At 47.4% G+C, this 12,090-nt stretch overlaps 1 protein-coding gene across 1 annotated transcript in view; it reads right to left on the bottom strand.

Annotated features, from left to right (window-relative positions):
• HTR4 (5-hydroxytryptamine receptor 4) overlaps window positions 1-8,820 on the bottom strand; it is a gene marked incomplete at its 3' end in the record, with an annotated part of 55,526 nt that extends 46,706 nt beyond the window's left edge. The window contains exon 1 of the mRNA XM_080352934.1: window positions 8,762-8,820. Coding sequence (XP_080209060.1) covers window positions 8,762-8,787 — 26 coding nt within the window. The 5' untranslated portion in view covers window positions 8,788-8,820. The remainder of the gene's footprint in view (window positions 1-8,761) is intronic.
• Between the last annotated feature and the right edge of the window lie 3,270 nt (window positions 8,821-12,090).

The following is a 12,090-nucleotide window of genomic DNA, read 5'->3' on the forward strand; positions in this document are numbered from 1 at the left end:
CAGGGCACATGTGATGGCAAGTCCTCAGTTAAGAGATAGGACAAGACAGTAAGTTCAGCCAGCGACCGAGGTTCAGACCTGTGACTGTTTACCAGACCAAGGAGTCACATCACTGATAATTCACTGACACAGCAGAATAAGGTCAAAATAAACACGGGAAAGACCAAACCAGGTAGGAAGAAAAACACATTTCTTATCTGCACCACAGACGCACTCTGCTCCAAGGCATAGTCTATCAACAGTCATTTATTAATAACTGATTGTAGACCCTAGACACACAGCCAAGCAAATAGCACAGAATGTTTTGCTGCGGCATCTTTCATATTCGAGGGAGCAGAAATGCTCTTTCCCCAGCAGCGAACGGCTCGTTGTGCAGCTGCGCACAGCGCTGCAGCAGCATCTGGAGCAGGTACCAGCACCGCAGCTCTGGGCACCGCAGCCCTGCGCCCCAGGCAGCATCCCCAGAAAGATGTCTACAAGGATCCCAGGACCACCTTCCTGCACTTCTCCAAAGGCAACTCAGGGAATTTTAACTCACTGAGGGAAGGGGAAAAGCCATTCGATTTCCAACTACAGCCCATAGCCTTTGGTTTTGAGACACAGCATGGCATCTGTTCTGTAAGGAAACACAGCGCTGTCAATATGACTCACGATGCCCTATTAACCCTCACATGGCTCATCTGGCCCCGTGCCTCCCACACAGCTCCCGTTTTGCAGCAATCCCGTCCCCCATGACACCCTGATACCCACTCCCAGCTTCTTTACTCACAACCTCTGAGCATGGCTGGCTCAAAAAATCCCAAACGTGAAGACAAATTGAATTTCACTAGCCTAATGCTGAGGGCCAGCCCTGAAAAGTCAAGGGTTAAGCTGCTCCTCCAGGCAGCCGTCACGGGCAAAAACCGGCAACAAGGTCCAGTGCATTCCCTGCTCGGGGCAACCTGCTGCTGGCTATGGCAATGCCCATTTTTGCCAAGCTCTAGAGCTGGGTCTGCCCCAGGATATCCCAGGCTTTGGGACTGTTTTAACCATCTTGCAGACCTTCACTAGCTGGCACTCTGTGCAGAGACTCTGAAGCTAAAGAAAGGATGTGCTGAAAGACACCCGAAAAGTTAATTTTTACAGCCCAGCTCATTGTCAAGGGCATTTTCAGATTCCTTAGGGCACACTAATAAAAGCAGAGAGAAATACCACAGAAGTGCATGACGGCCCTATGTCCTTGGGGGGGCCCCCGCACACAGAGACAAGTGGTGGAGCTGCCCCTCTGCTGCTGCATCTCTACCTTATTTCACAGAGTACATACATCTCACTTGCTCCACGGCTGCCATAAAGGAGCACACACTATTAATTTGCAGAAGCTGGAGCCAGGCTTAAAAATTCCATTAATTAAGTGTTGGCGGAGGTGTTTGGAAAGATGTTCTGATAAATATAGTGCTATAAAGTGTTTCCCTAGAAACTGAGAAAAAAGTTGAACGATATGAAAAGTGCCCAGGCTGGTAACAGCAACCGCTCCTGCTGAGTGGTGCCTGGGCTGTATGGAGCATTTGGCAAGAGAGAACTTTATTTCGGGGCTTTTTTGGCTACCAAGGGCTTTTGGTTGGTAGCCCAAAAATATGAAGGTGAACCTCTACACCATGCCTTGCTTGCCCCGTGCCTTCTTGCTTCCCCCCTCTTCTTGCACCCAGTGCTGGCAGATGGGAAATGATGCTCTGCAAGGTCTGTGGCTGCAGATGCAGAAACACCCTGTGCATTTTAGTGCTCCCAGATGTGGAATCATCCCCAGGTGTCCCTGCTGTGCCCGACCACCCCAGCACCCCCAGGCTGAACCCTATAAACCCAGCAAGGGGCAGCCTTTCAAATGGCTACGTATAGAATGGTTCACTTTGTTCAACAGCGTAGCTTAGATACGGTCACATCTACGGCTGATGTAAATCACTACTGTTAAGTTTTGCCTCATAAGGGATCTGTAGGGTTTTACTTTGTGCTTTTTTAGCGCTGTATATTCTGCCTGCCCGTATTCTTGGGACAAAGCGCACTCATCCACACCAGGTCAGCGAGCGGAACAGGACATTTGACCACTTGTATACCAAGGGATGAAGATGGAAACACTCGGCTCTCACCTGTGCGCTCCTATGATCGCTGCACTGTCCCTGTTGGGGACACAGGCGGAGACGACAGGGCTCTGTAGAAAACGTTCTCGATCACTGTGTCTGTCTCCACAGAAATGCATGAGGAAATACCTTTCTGGACAGATGCTGCAGATATTACAGGAGGATTAGAGTTTCTCTCCCCTTAGAAAAGGGACTAGGAAAAGAAGAGTCCTCCAAGCTGCCCTTGGCTTGTTATTTTAGCTTGGTATTTCTCACCTAAAGAGAAATGTGACCAAAGAAGCCGAGATAAACAATGATTTAATGACTCAAAGTTTAGAAGCTGGAGAGGTTTAGAAAAGATCTTGTGTATATATAAGAATAAACACTTACTTTGCAACCTGCTGGAAGAATCTTAAGCTCTTTGCTTTCCACAAACCCCCCTGGCAGGGCACTCAGAGCACACGAGCTTTTTCCTAAAACCCTTCTGTTTTCCACACTTTGGGTCATTAAATGAGATGCTTATTTTGTTCCGGCCCCTCCTTGCCCAAGCAGCCCCTTCAGCTCAGTTTTCTGCCTGTTCCTCACAGGTTCTTGCCCCCTTGGTCCCACTGCTGGGTGCAGGGTCCCCAGCCCATGGAGAAAGGAGCCTCTTGGGCCAGCACAGGCTCCAAAGCTGGGACTCACTCAAACTAGGCTTAAGGGGGCACATCATCCAGAAGATCTGTTATCAGAAATAACATTCACTATGCCTCTGTATGAGGACTTAGGGAACGGCAGCTGGGTTAAATAATGGAATATTTTTCTTTGCTTCCAAATACACAAAATTAATTCAACCAATTTGACTCCTTGTTCCCTCACCTTGCTTTCTCATTTCTCACAGCCAAGACAAGATTAATGAGCCCTGCACAGCAGTGCTGGAGGGCTCCGAGTTCTTCAGGGCACTTCAAGCCACAAAAACACCTTCAGTAACAAACTGAGAAAACTAAAGCTGATAAAGCCAAGTTTGGAGGCAATTAACATCAATCTGAACTTCAGCTGTTTTGGGGGCTCAGTTTAAAAATAAAAAGCAATTACTGTTGTGACAAACTCAAATAACGCATTGTTTCTCCATAGCTGATTTAGCAAAGGGAGTCTGCCTTCACCAACAGCTACAATAAAAAGGCTTATATAAAAGCCATTGACTCGCACTGAACGTTCCCATGACTTTCTTTTTCAAAAGCATATTTCTCAATAGCATGAACAGCCTCTCCTCAGCACCTGAGGAAACAAGAGCCTTTTATGCAGCGTGAAGTACACGAACAGTCCCGACCATGCTCAGAAGTGCCATTTGAACAGCAGAGGTTGCTCCTGTTGCCCAAGAGCAGAGCTGCAGCAGAACCACTGCTCTGCAAACACCGGCAGCTGCTCTTCCAGTCCTGCCTTCCCAGATACAGACCTGGGGAACAGGGGCTGCTGGTGCTGGAGCTTGTCAGGAGCTCCAGGTGTCACAGTGGGGACAAGCAATCAGCCTTGACAATTTGCCCAAGGACCCACAAAGAGTTTGGTGTGAGACCTGGAGCACAGCCTTAGCTCTCAAAGCCCAGAGATATTTAAAAAGCTGCCTGAAATGCAATTACACGGGCAATATTTGGCATGCACTAGTAGGGTGGAAACATCAGCCAGCACATGGAGAGCAGTCAGCACCTTCTAAGAAATGTTCGGATTGCCACTCGTTAGTAAATGGCAACTTCCCAACCTGTTGCTTGTGAACCACACCAGAGCCTGCGTGTGCCCAAAGCGCCTTCAAAACGCTTGAGCCAGTGGGTTTCAAACTGCGCCAGCAGAGCAGCTCCGAGCAGCCCGTTGAAAGCAGCATTTGAGCAGCCGGTAGCTGTGGGGTGGTGGCAGAATCATCATGAATAGTCCTCTGTGGTGCCTGCTCAGCTAAAACGGAGGCAGCCCAGGAGCTAGAAACGCTGGGCTTGCCATGCGGCACCCTCAGCAATGGGATGAATGAACGAACAATGAGTGGTGGTGCTCCAAGAAGAGAAAATGCACAAGAACAGCCAACCACGCCATTCAGAACTAGCACAGATTTGAGTCACCTGTGCTCCCAGCAATGTAAAGGAGTCAGACTGAGCTGCTGCAAGATAAGGAGGGACTCCTGTGCCAACAGGAACCTTTACTTCATTCCTGGCTACAGGGAATGCTCTGCAGTGAGATGATGAAAGTCCTACCAAAGGTCTAGAAGGCTTTAATAGTCTTTCAAAAGGCCGTTGCTCACTCCCTGTGCTTGACACGTTTGCCACCTACACTGGTAAGTGCCCAAAAGAAGCAGAGTCCTCCCTGTTTGGGCCTCTCCAGATCGCTCAGCAAGGTCTGCATGTGCTGTTTGTGTCACACAGAAGCTCCTCTCACAGTTTTCATGGGCAAAGTTATTATGTACCTCCCTACACACAAAAAAACAGGAGTCCCTGGACTTCCAGGTGAGCTCTGTACACACAAACCATGTCTGTTTTAGCTGGGAACTTGGCACAATGGGAGCAGATCAAAGCACTTGGTACCGAGGCTCCTCCACCTCCACTCTATGCATGACATGGGAGATATTTTGGGTTAGATTTAGCCCAGTCTCCTTGCACGAATGTCCCCACCTCACCTTAGTGTGGAAGCTGCATGGTTTGAACTCATGCTTCAAAACCTTTAGTCCTCGTTGTGGACTGCAGAGCACATGGCACAGAGCTGCTGCTGTAACATTCCCAGAGGAATGGCGTTCACAAGTCCCCTTGCTAAATGCTCTGTGATCCGAACTGATAAACCACACGTGGGGATGACCCGGTGATTCGCCTTCCTGCTGCCCTGCACCAAAACGCACCACAGGCACAAAAAACCCCATAAAACAAACCACACCAAAACCACCTCTGTGCCTATTCTCCTTTTGTACCCAGAGCAATTCAACCTTTTGTCTGAGGCCATCAAAATCATTGCATCTGTGTGATAGTGAAACTGTCTAATGCTCCAGAAACAACAACAAAATTATAAAAGAGAAGTGCAACCACGTTCTGAAGGTTTACACAAATTTACAAGAACCATGGGCAAGCTCTTTGCCATAAGCAGGTAGGGCAGCAGTCTGCTGGCTAAACCCCCTGCGCCAGGTCTGGCTCCAAACAGAAGATCCCAAGTGGTACCTTCAGCAGCAGCGGTTTGTGCTGGGGGGCAGCAGGGGAGGCTCCTGCAGGAGCTCCTGCCCCCCAGCCAGGGCCATCAGCAGCAACCAGCCCCCGGCCACCGAGCACCCGCTGTGCTCCTTTGCAGTGTGCCCCATTTCTATGAAGTTGTTTGAAACAAAGAGAATAAAGAGAACAGCTTTTTTTCCCCCCCCCGCCCCCCATACTCTAACTGATTCATGGGTTCGAGTTTTCATTGCAAGCCACTTGACAGTATATCATTAACTTACTGCCTATAATAAATGTGCCCAATAACAATCATCGAGTCACATGAAATTAAAAAAAAACTCTATAAAATACAAATTGGAAATACTTGCGAGGTCATTTATTTTTCTACTCTGGAATTAGAGAAAAACGAGGTCTGCCAGCCCCTTAGCTGTGATAAATACGAGTCCCAAAGCAAACTGCCTAAAATTCCCAGCAAAGTCTCTCTAACCTCACGCTGCAGCCTTTGCAAAATTCATAGCCAAATCTTTCCACGGCAACAAAAATGCGTACAGTTGGGTCTGTCTGCAGTGTTCCCGGTGGCTACAGAGACGTAAAGCGGCTCATCACTTGGCATCCTCTGGGCACCCCATCAAAACCTGTGGATGGCAGGAGCGCTGGAGCGGGACACCCTGGCACCTGTCGCTATGAAAAAGAGCAATAAGCTGCTTGCACAGGGCTCAGCTCCAAACAAAGCCAACCTGCCCCTCTCTCCTCCAACCCTGCGGTTGTCCCCACGTTGTCAAAGCACCTTCTGTATCCCTGAGCTTTGCTCCCCTTCTCGAGCAAACTCCCCCACTGGGGCATCCAGAGCCCCATGGGGACAGGCAGCGGATCCCAGTGCCCACCATGGGGTTTGACACAACACGTGGGAGCCCCTGGCTCTGAAAGAAAACATTCAATAACTTCACACCTCAGCAAAAAAGCTGAAATCAGGGCACATAAAGGAGAAACAGCTACTAGTAGCTGACAAGCAAAGCTCTCACATCCAAAAATTCATGGTTTGGAAAAGTGCAAAGTCAAAATAAAATCATATTCCCATCACAAAGTCTGTATATGCAACCAATGGCACAAAGTGAAGGGACGGACACCTTGGTCCAGCTCAGAAAGAGCCCCCAGGAACACAGGAATAAAATCACTCCTGAAGTAAAATGAAGCGAGATCTGACCACAGCGTGTGATCAACAGCTGGGGAACGGTGAATCAAGATCGAGTCAGGAGCGCTTCCAAATTCCTATGGATTTTCATTCATCAGATCCCCAGGAATACCTCGCATTCCCTCTTCTGGCATCTAAAGGGGAAGTCAGATGAAATAATTCACCAAACAAGAAGTTCTCGCCCCGAGATCCTCCCGCTGGGTCAGGGTCAGACCACGCTGGTCTCCAGGAGGAGGCTCTTAAGGGACTATTCCCAAAACACCTTTTCCCCAGGTCTGTGCAAGGGGCATTTTCCACAGCGAGCTGACCAAAGGACACCCCCCATGCTCCAGCACCCCCAGCACCCAAACCCCTTCCCTCCCAAGCACTTCTCATGGCACACAGGCTACATCACATAGGGGAAAGCAGCACGAGTCGGAAGAAAAAGCCCAATTCTGACAGAAATCAGTTTTATTTGGGTTTGGTTTTGGGGGGTTGGGGAAAGGGTGAGGTTTTGGCTGGGGCTGTTTTTGTTTGGACCAGGGTTAGGGATTGGAATTAAAGTAAAATTCAAAAGTAGGAAGAAACAGATAACGATCCATTGTTTCCTACAAACAGTGAATTACAAAACTACAATAGATCACCTCAAAACGTGCATGCTGAGTCAGACATACGCAGTGTTTGTCTCTACTGATGGCAAATAGCGCATCACTAAAATATCTATGGATAAGGTGAATATAATGTCACACTTCCCTGCGGTACAGACGCCCTGTGCCTGTGGCTCAGGCACTCACTGAGCCAGCTTCTCTGCACCCCTCGGCATTTATGAACTGAAAGGTTTTCCTTTTATGAATGATGAAACGTATAGCGGGGATTATTTTACACCATAGTGAAAAACAGAGGATTTTCTTTCCTAGTGTCTTTAGACGAATGAAAAGATCGTAGGGAAAATTGCCTGGTGTCAGCACCTTAATTCCCTTTAGAGAGAACAGCAGTAGCCTACGCATTTAACTACACTTCTGCTATTAAAAAGGCAAGACAAATTTCATTAAGCAAAACACATTACCTCTCAGCATTGATTACCGGGTTATAAATGCCACCTGCTAAGTGTGCATTAAAGCAGCAACCTGGAGCCGCTGGTGACTTTTCGGGCACTTGAGTAGGTGAATGAGCACCAGAGCTGTTCTCTGTGATAGCGCAGCACTTCGAGCAGGCTCATTAAGAAGAGAAAATTGTCTTTGAAGCTGTATTCCTCTCGCTCTGTACATGTCACTGCAGGGAGCAGGTTGTGTCTTGCACACAGACACATCCCAACCTGAAAGTCCGAGAGCTAAAAAGCGGTCGGGACAGGGTGGCACAACAGGATCCCCCTGAGGTGTAAGACTCTGTGCCCGTCTTTTCTGTCCTGCATTTCCTCCTGATCTGTGTCCCGTAACTCCCTAGGGAAAGGTTTCCTGCAAGACATCCATTTGATCTGTCTCTACCAGAGCGATTTTCTCCAGGACATTTCCCCATGGACTTGTCACTTGAGTGTCCAGGCAGTGGAAGGATAGAGAATTACTCATGGAAATAATACCCTGAGACATCAAAAAGATATTCCCTGGGTGGATTTTAAAACTCTTTGTGGAAACATACAGGTCCCATTGCAACTGGAATGTTGCTTCCTCCCATGTCTGGGCCAGCAACATGGGTTTGGTGGGCAGTCTGATGTCTCTGTGTGAGTGGGTTTGGTGGGTTCAGCATCACTGGCAATGTGGCCCGTGTCAAAAACCCCAAGAAACAAAAGCGACAAGTTCTAGTCCTGCAGAAGGTCCCTGCAGGTCATGCCTGAGAACGGCAGAGCCGACGCCAGCCCTGCACCCCGGAGACAGCTGCAAACAGCATCTCCAGCCTTTCTGAACTGTTTCTGTTGGCATCACACTTCTGCGATCAAAATGATCATTCAGTAGTGTGCCCGGGAGTTTGACATTACTTCAGAGATGTCACTTTTTTGCTTTCCCCAGCAATAAGGCAGCAGAGATGAAGTGGTAAGTTTTCAGACAACTGCACCAAAAAGACAAAAAACCTAAGATCAGGCTTTCAGCAGGAACAGCTGGACCTGTGCCTGGTCTTTGATGGGGCCCTGGCCATCCTACTGCAAGAAACTCCTTGACTCAGTTACACCACATCCGACATTTACAGAAATAGGGCGACACCACATCCTCACAGAAGCTCCGGGAAAGCCCAGACCAGGCATTGCTGCCTGAGCAGAGACCTTCATCTACAGGCCAACAGAAAACACCACCCTGCAGCTCTGCAAACACACCGTACGGCTGCTGGTATGGGAGGAGCCCTGTAGTTTAGCCTACCTCACATTAACATCAAGTTCTTCCATCACAGGCAACAGGCATAGGTAGCTGGGAGTTCAGTGTCCATAGAAGAGACCTCGTCCTGCAGGGGAGAGAGTCAGAAAGGACAGTTATAAATTAAAGGATCTCTCACAGGTGCACGTTTACCCCAGCGAAGACACTCACATGCTGTATTTTGCCCCTCTCACCTGGCTTCTCTTGAATACAGAAGTTCTGCAGACATGTCAAAATGATGTCATACCATTGCACAGAGCTGTCATAACACAATTTTCTGTTATCTACCCTGACATATTTGTATCTCACTAAGGCACACGCATGCCTGGGAGGAGAAAATCACACTGAAGTGACAACCTTTTGTAGGGGTGTGTACACCACCCACTCCTGCATCACCTGGGGCCACCAGAGCGCCTCAGGGTCCCAGCCGGGCACTGGCTCTACCCAAAACAGCAACAAAATTCTTCCTCTTAGGAGCTTCCAGGTCTTCACATGGAATCTAAGACCAGCCTTTAATCCATTCCGTGATCATCACTTCTCCTGGGAACTTCAGGGATTTAGGTTCCCAGAGGATGGTTCTGGGTGCACGAGGCAGTAACCGGCTGCCCCAGCACACAGAAAAGATCTCTGGACAAACGTTCCCTTTCCATAGGGTGAGAGAAGCTGCATAGGCAGAAGTAATGAGACCATGCATAGGACACAGATCACATCTAAGGCTGTAAGTGTCACAGTCCTCTGCAGACACCTTGTGTCACTTGTTGGAAGATCCTATTGCGTGTTGTGCTGCCTCAAACAGCAGCAGCTCCTTCCCTGTAATTACCACAAATAAGTGAGCAGAAAATTAATTTCAAAAGACACAAAGCAGAGCGTTAAAGCAGCGCAGGGGGCAGACTGTGCTGTACCCAGCGAGCTCTGGGGGCTGCCGGGGAAGGGGCACACACAGAAATACCCCTGGTCAAGCCATCCCCTCCTTCTGCAAGGTAAAAACTCAGAGAGATCCATCTATATATATTGCCAAAGACCCTCACACCTGAAATAGTCTTATTTCTAGAAATAAACGTCAGCAACATGAGTTACTGATACAGGCACCATTCACAAGACTTCTCCTCCAAGATCAACTGCTTATGAAGTTTATGGAAAATACATTATGTTGCAATTCTGGTGATGCCGAGGAGCTGAGCACTGGGATATGTAAAGGAGCAACCCCCAACACATTAAATGCGACAGCGCACACACATCTCAGCTGCACTGGATCCAAGGCGTTCCAACTTCCAAACTTTCAAAGCTACAAAGAGCAGCTTAAATGTGACCAACTGAAGAAGGTTTGCAAAATCTGGCTGGGGAAACACAAGCAAGAATGCTTAGTAAATTAGTTTCTGTTTTAACACAAAGTTAAAACACTGACTTACCACTAAGTTAAAATAGGTTTCCTGTGACACTGTATTGTGCAGCCTCATGAATAGCAGTACTGTAATTACAAAGAACTAAATGATTTGCAGCGTAAGTTAAAATAAATGTACTTACTTCCAGTAACGCTAAGTGATATAAATATTAATGGGATTTTTAATTCTACCCAAATTCCATCATGCCTCCAAAGAAATGAATGCACCACGTTAATAGAGAGTTCATGTATTTGCTGCTGTTAATCCAGTGGAAAAAAAACAGGATAAATTTCTGAGCGCTTCAGATGGCTGATTGCCTCCTGTGCTGTGTCTCTAGAGCCAAGGATAACGCCACCACCACGGTGCTATTAATGACAACTCAAACGCAAATAATATCATTGTGGTTACTTGGCATCAAATTAAAGATTGCAATAATACTGATTCAGGCTTCCTAGATATGGTGCCAGGTTTGTACTGCAAATGAACACCCACCGTCCAGGCCTGGCTCAGTGTTTACCAGAATTAGCACTTCAGTAGGTAGAGACTATACTTAATTTTGCAAGCAAAGCTTACTCAAGTCAAAAGAGTGTTTTTACCTGAGGGTGGAAACCTTCAGAATTTGGTCACTATTTACAGCTTAAGCATTCAACTGGTGTTTCCAAGGGCACCCTGGAACCTGGTGACCTAAGGACTATTGATGTATTTTGCAAACATAAGGCTGAGAGGTCTAGAGTTTTCTGAACAAGTCACCTCTATGTCCCTAAGATCCGACCTCCAACTTTAATTTTGGGGGGAAAAAAGCTCTCTGGTGCTCCTGCTCTGGAGTCCTTCCACAGACCAAACGCCTCGCAAGCTGCTGGGCCAGCTGCCTGTCGAAGGTGCAGGGAGAATATCCAGGAAGATGGTCTTGGGGATGTAAAAGTACAACCGATAGTCTCTGAGCTCACACAGACAAAAAGAAACCTGATTATTTCATCTCCAAAGAGGTTTAAGTAACCCCTTACTTCATGTCATTCATCTGTTTGGCATATAGGTTAAATTAACTTAATTAATCCTTCAAAAGCGAGTTGTCATCTGGGGTCACCAGGGAGACACAAAGAGGTTGAATGAGGGCAGAAGCAGCACCTCAACATAAACTGTAGATATTAAACTGATCTTGGTGTTGAGATAGGACAGATATGACACATACGGGCAAATTCTGTTGACACTGCTCCAGGGGAAATTGTTCCTTTGCTATGCAGGAGAGACAATTTAGTGCTTATTGCTACATGGGGAGTTATGAAACTGCTTTGCTGTGGTTCACGCCTGTTGCAGTTCTGAATTACAAGGGAAATGTGTGTGTGGGAGCTGGCAAGAGCGGGGGGTCGGAATAAGAAAAGACAGAGAAAATGTAACCTAACTGCACCATCCCAGTCCCCTGTACTCCCTTGTGCTTTCTAAATCAAGCAAAACCCACCACTTTAGTGTAATCACAACTGTTGTCTTGCCTAATCATCAACATGTACTTTTGTGTTTAAGCACCAGCATTACTGTTCCTTCAGTCACAGCACGTGTAACACACTTCAAAACACAGGAAAACTTTGTTTCCATTATTTTCTTCACTTGCTTTGTGTTTATTTATACACTAGAAATAACATTTTTTGGTACAAAATAGGGAAAAATTAAGGTTTTTGATAAAACTAGGAAGTTTGTATACAACCAAGAGCTACACCTCCCGTGCACCGTGTGACAGCCAGCAACCACATTTCTTATATTGCAGCTCACACATGATTTATTTTTTCTTTACACTTCCTGCCCTGAGAACACGTTTTTCCGCCCACAATCACATCATCTTTTTCCCCACAAATACAAACACAAGCAACACTGGAGTCTGAACAGGCAACGTATTTAAAGCATCACACTCCACAGCCCCCCAGGATGGGAGATCTCCCAGCACCGCACAGGAGACCCGCG

The sequence above is a fragment of the Nesoenas mayeri genome, assembly GCF_963082525.1.
Source record: "Nesoenas mayeri genome assembly, chromosome: 14".
NCBI lineage: Eukaryota > Metazoa > Chordata > Aves > Columbiformes > Columbidae > Nesoenas > Nesoenas mayeri.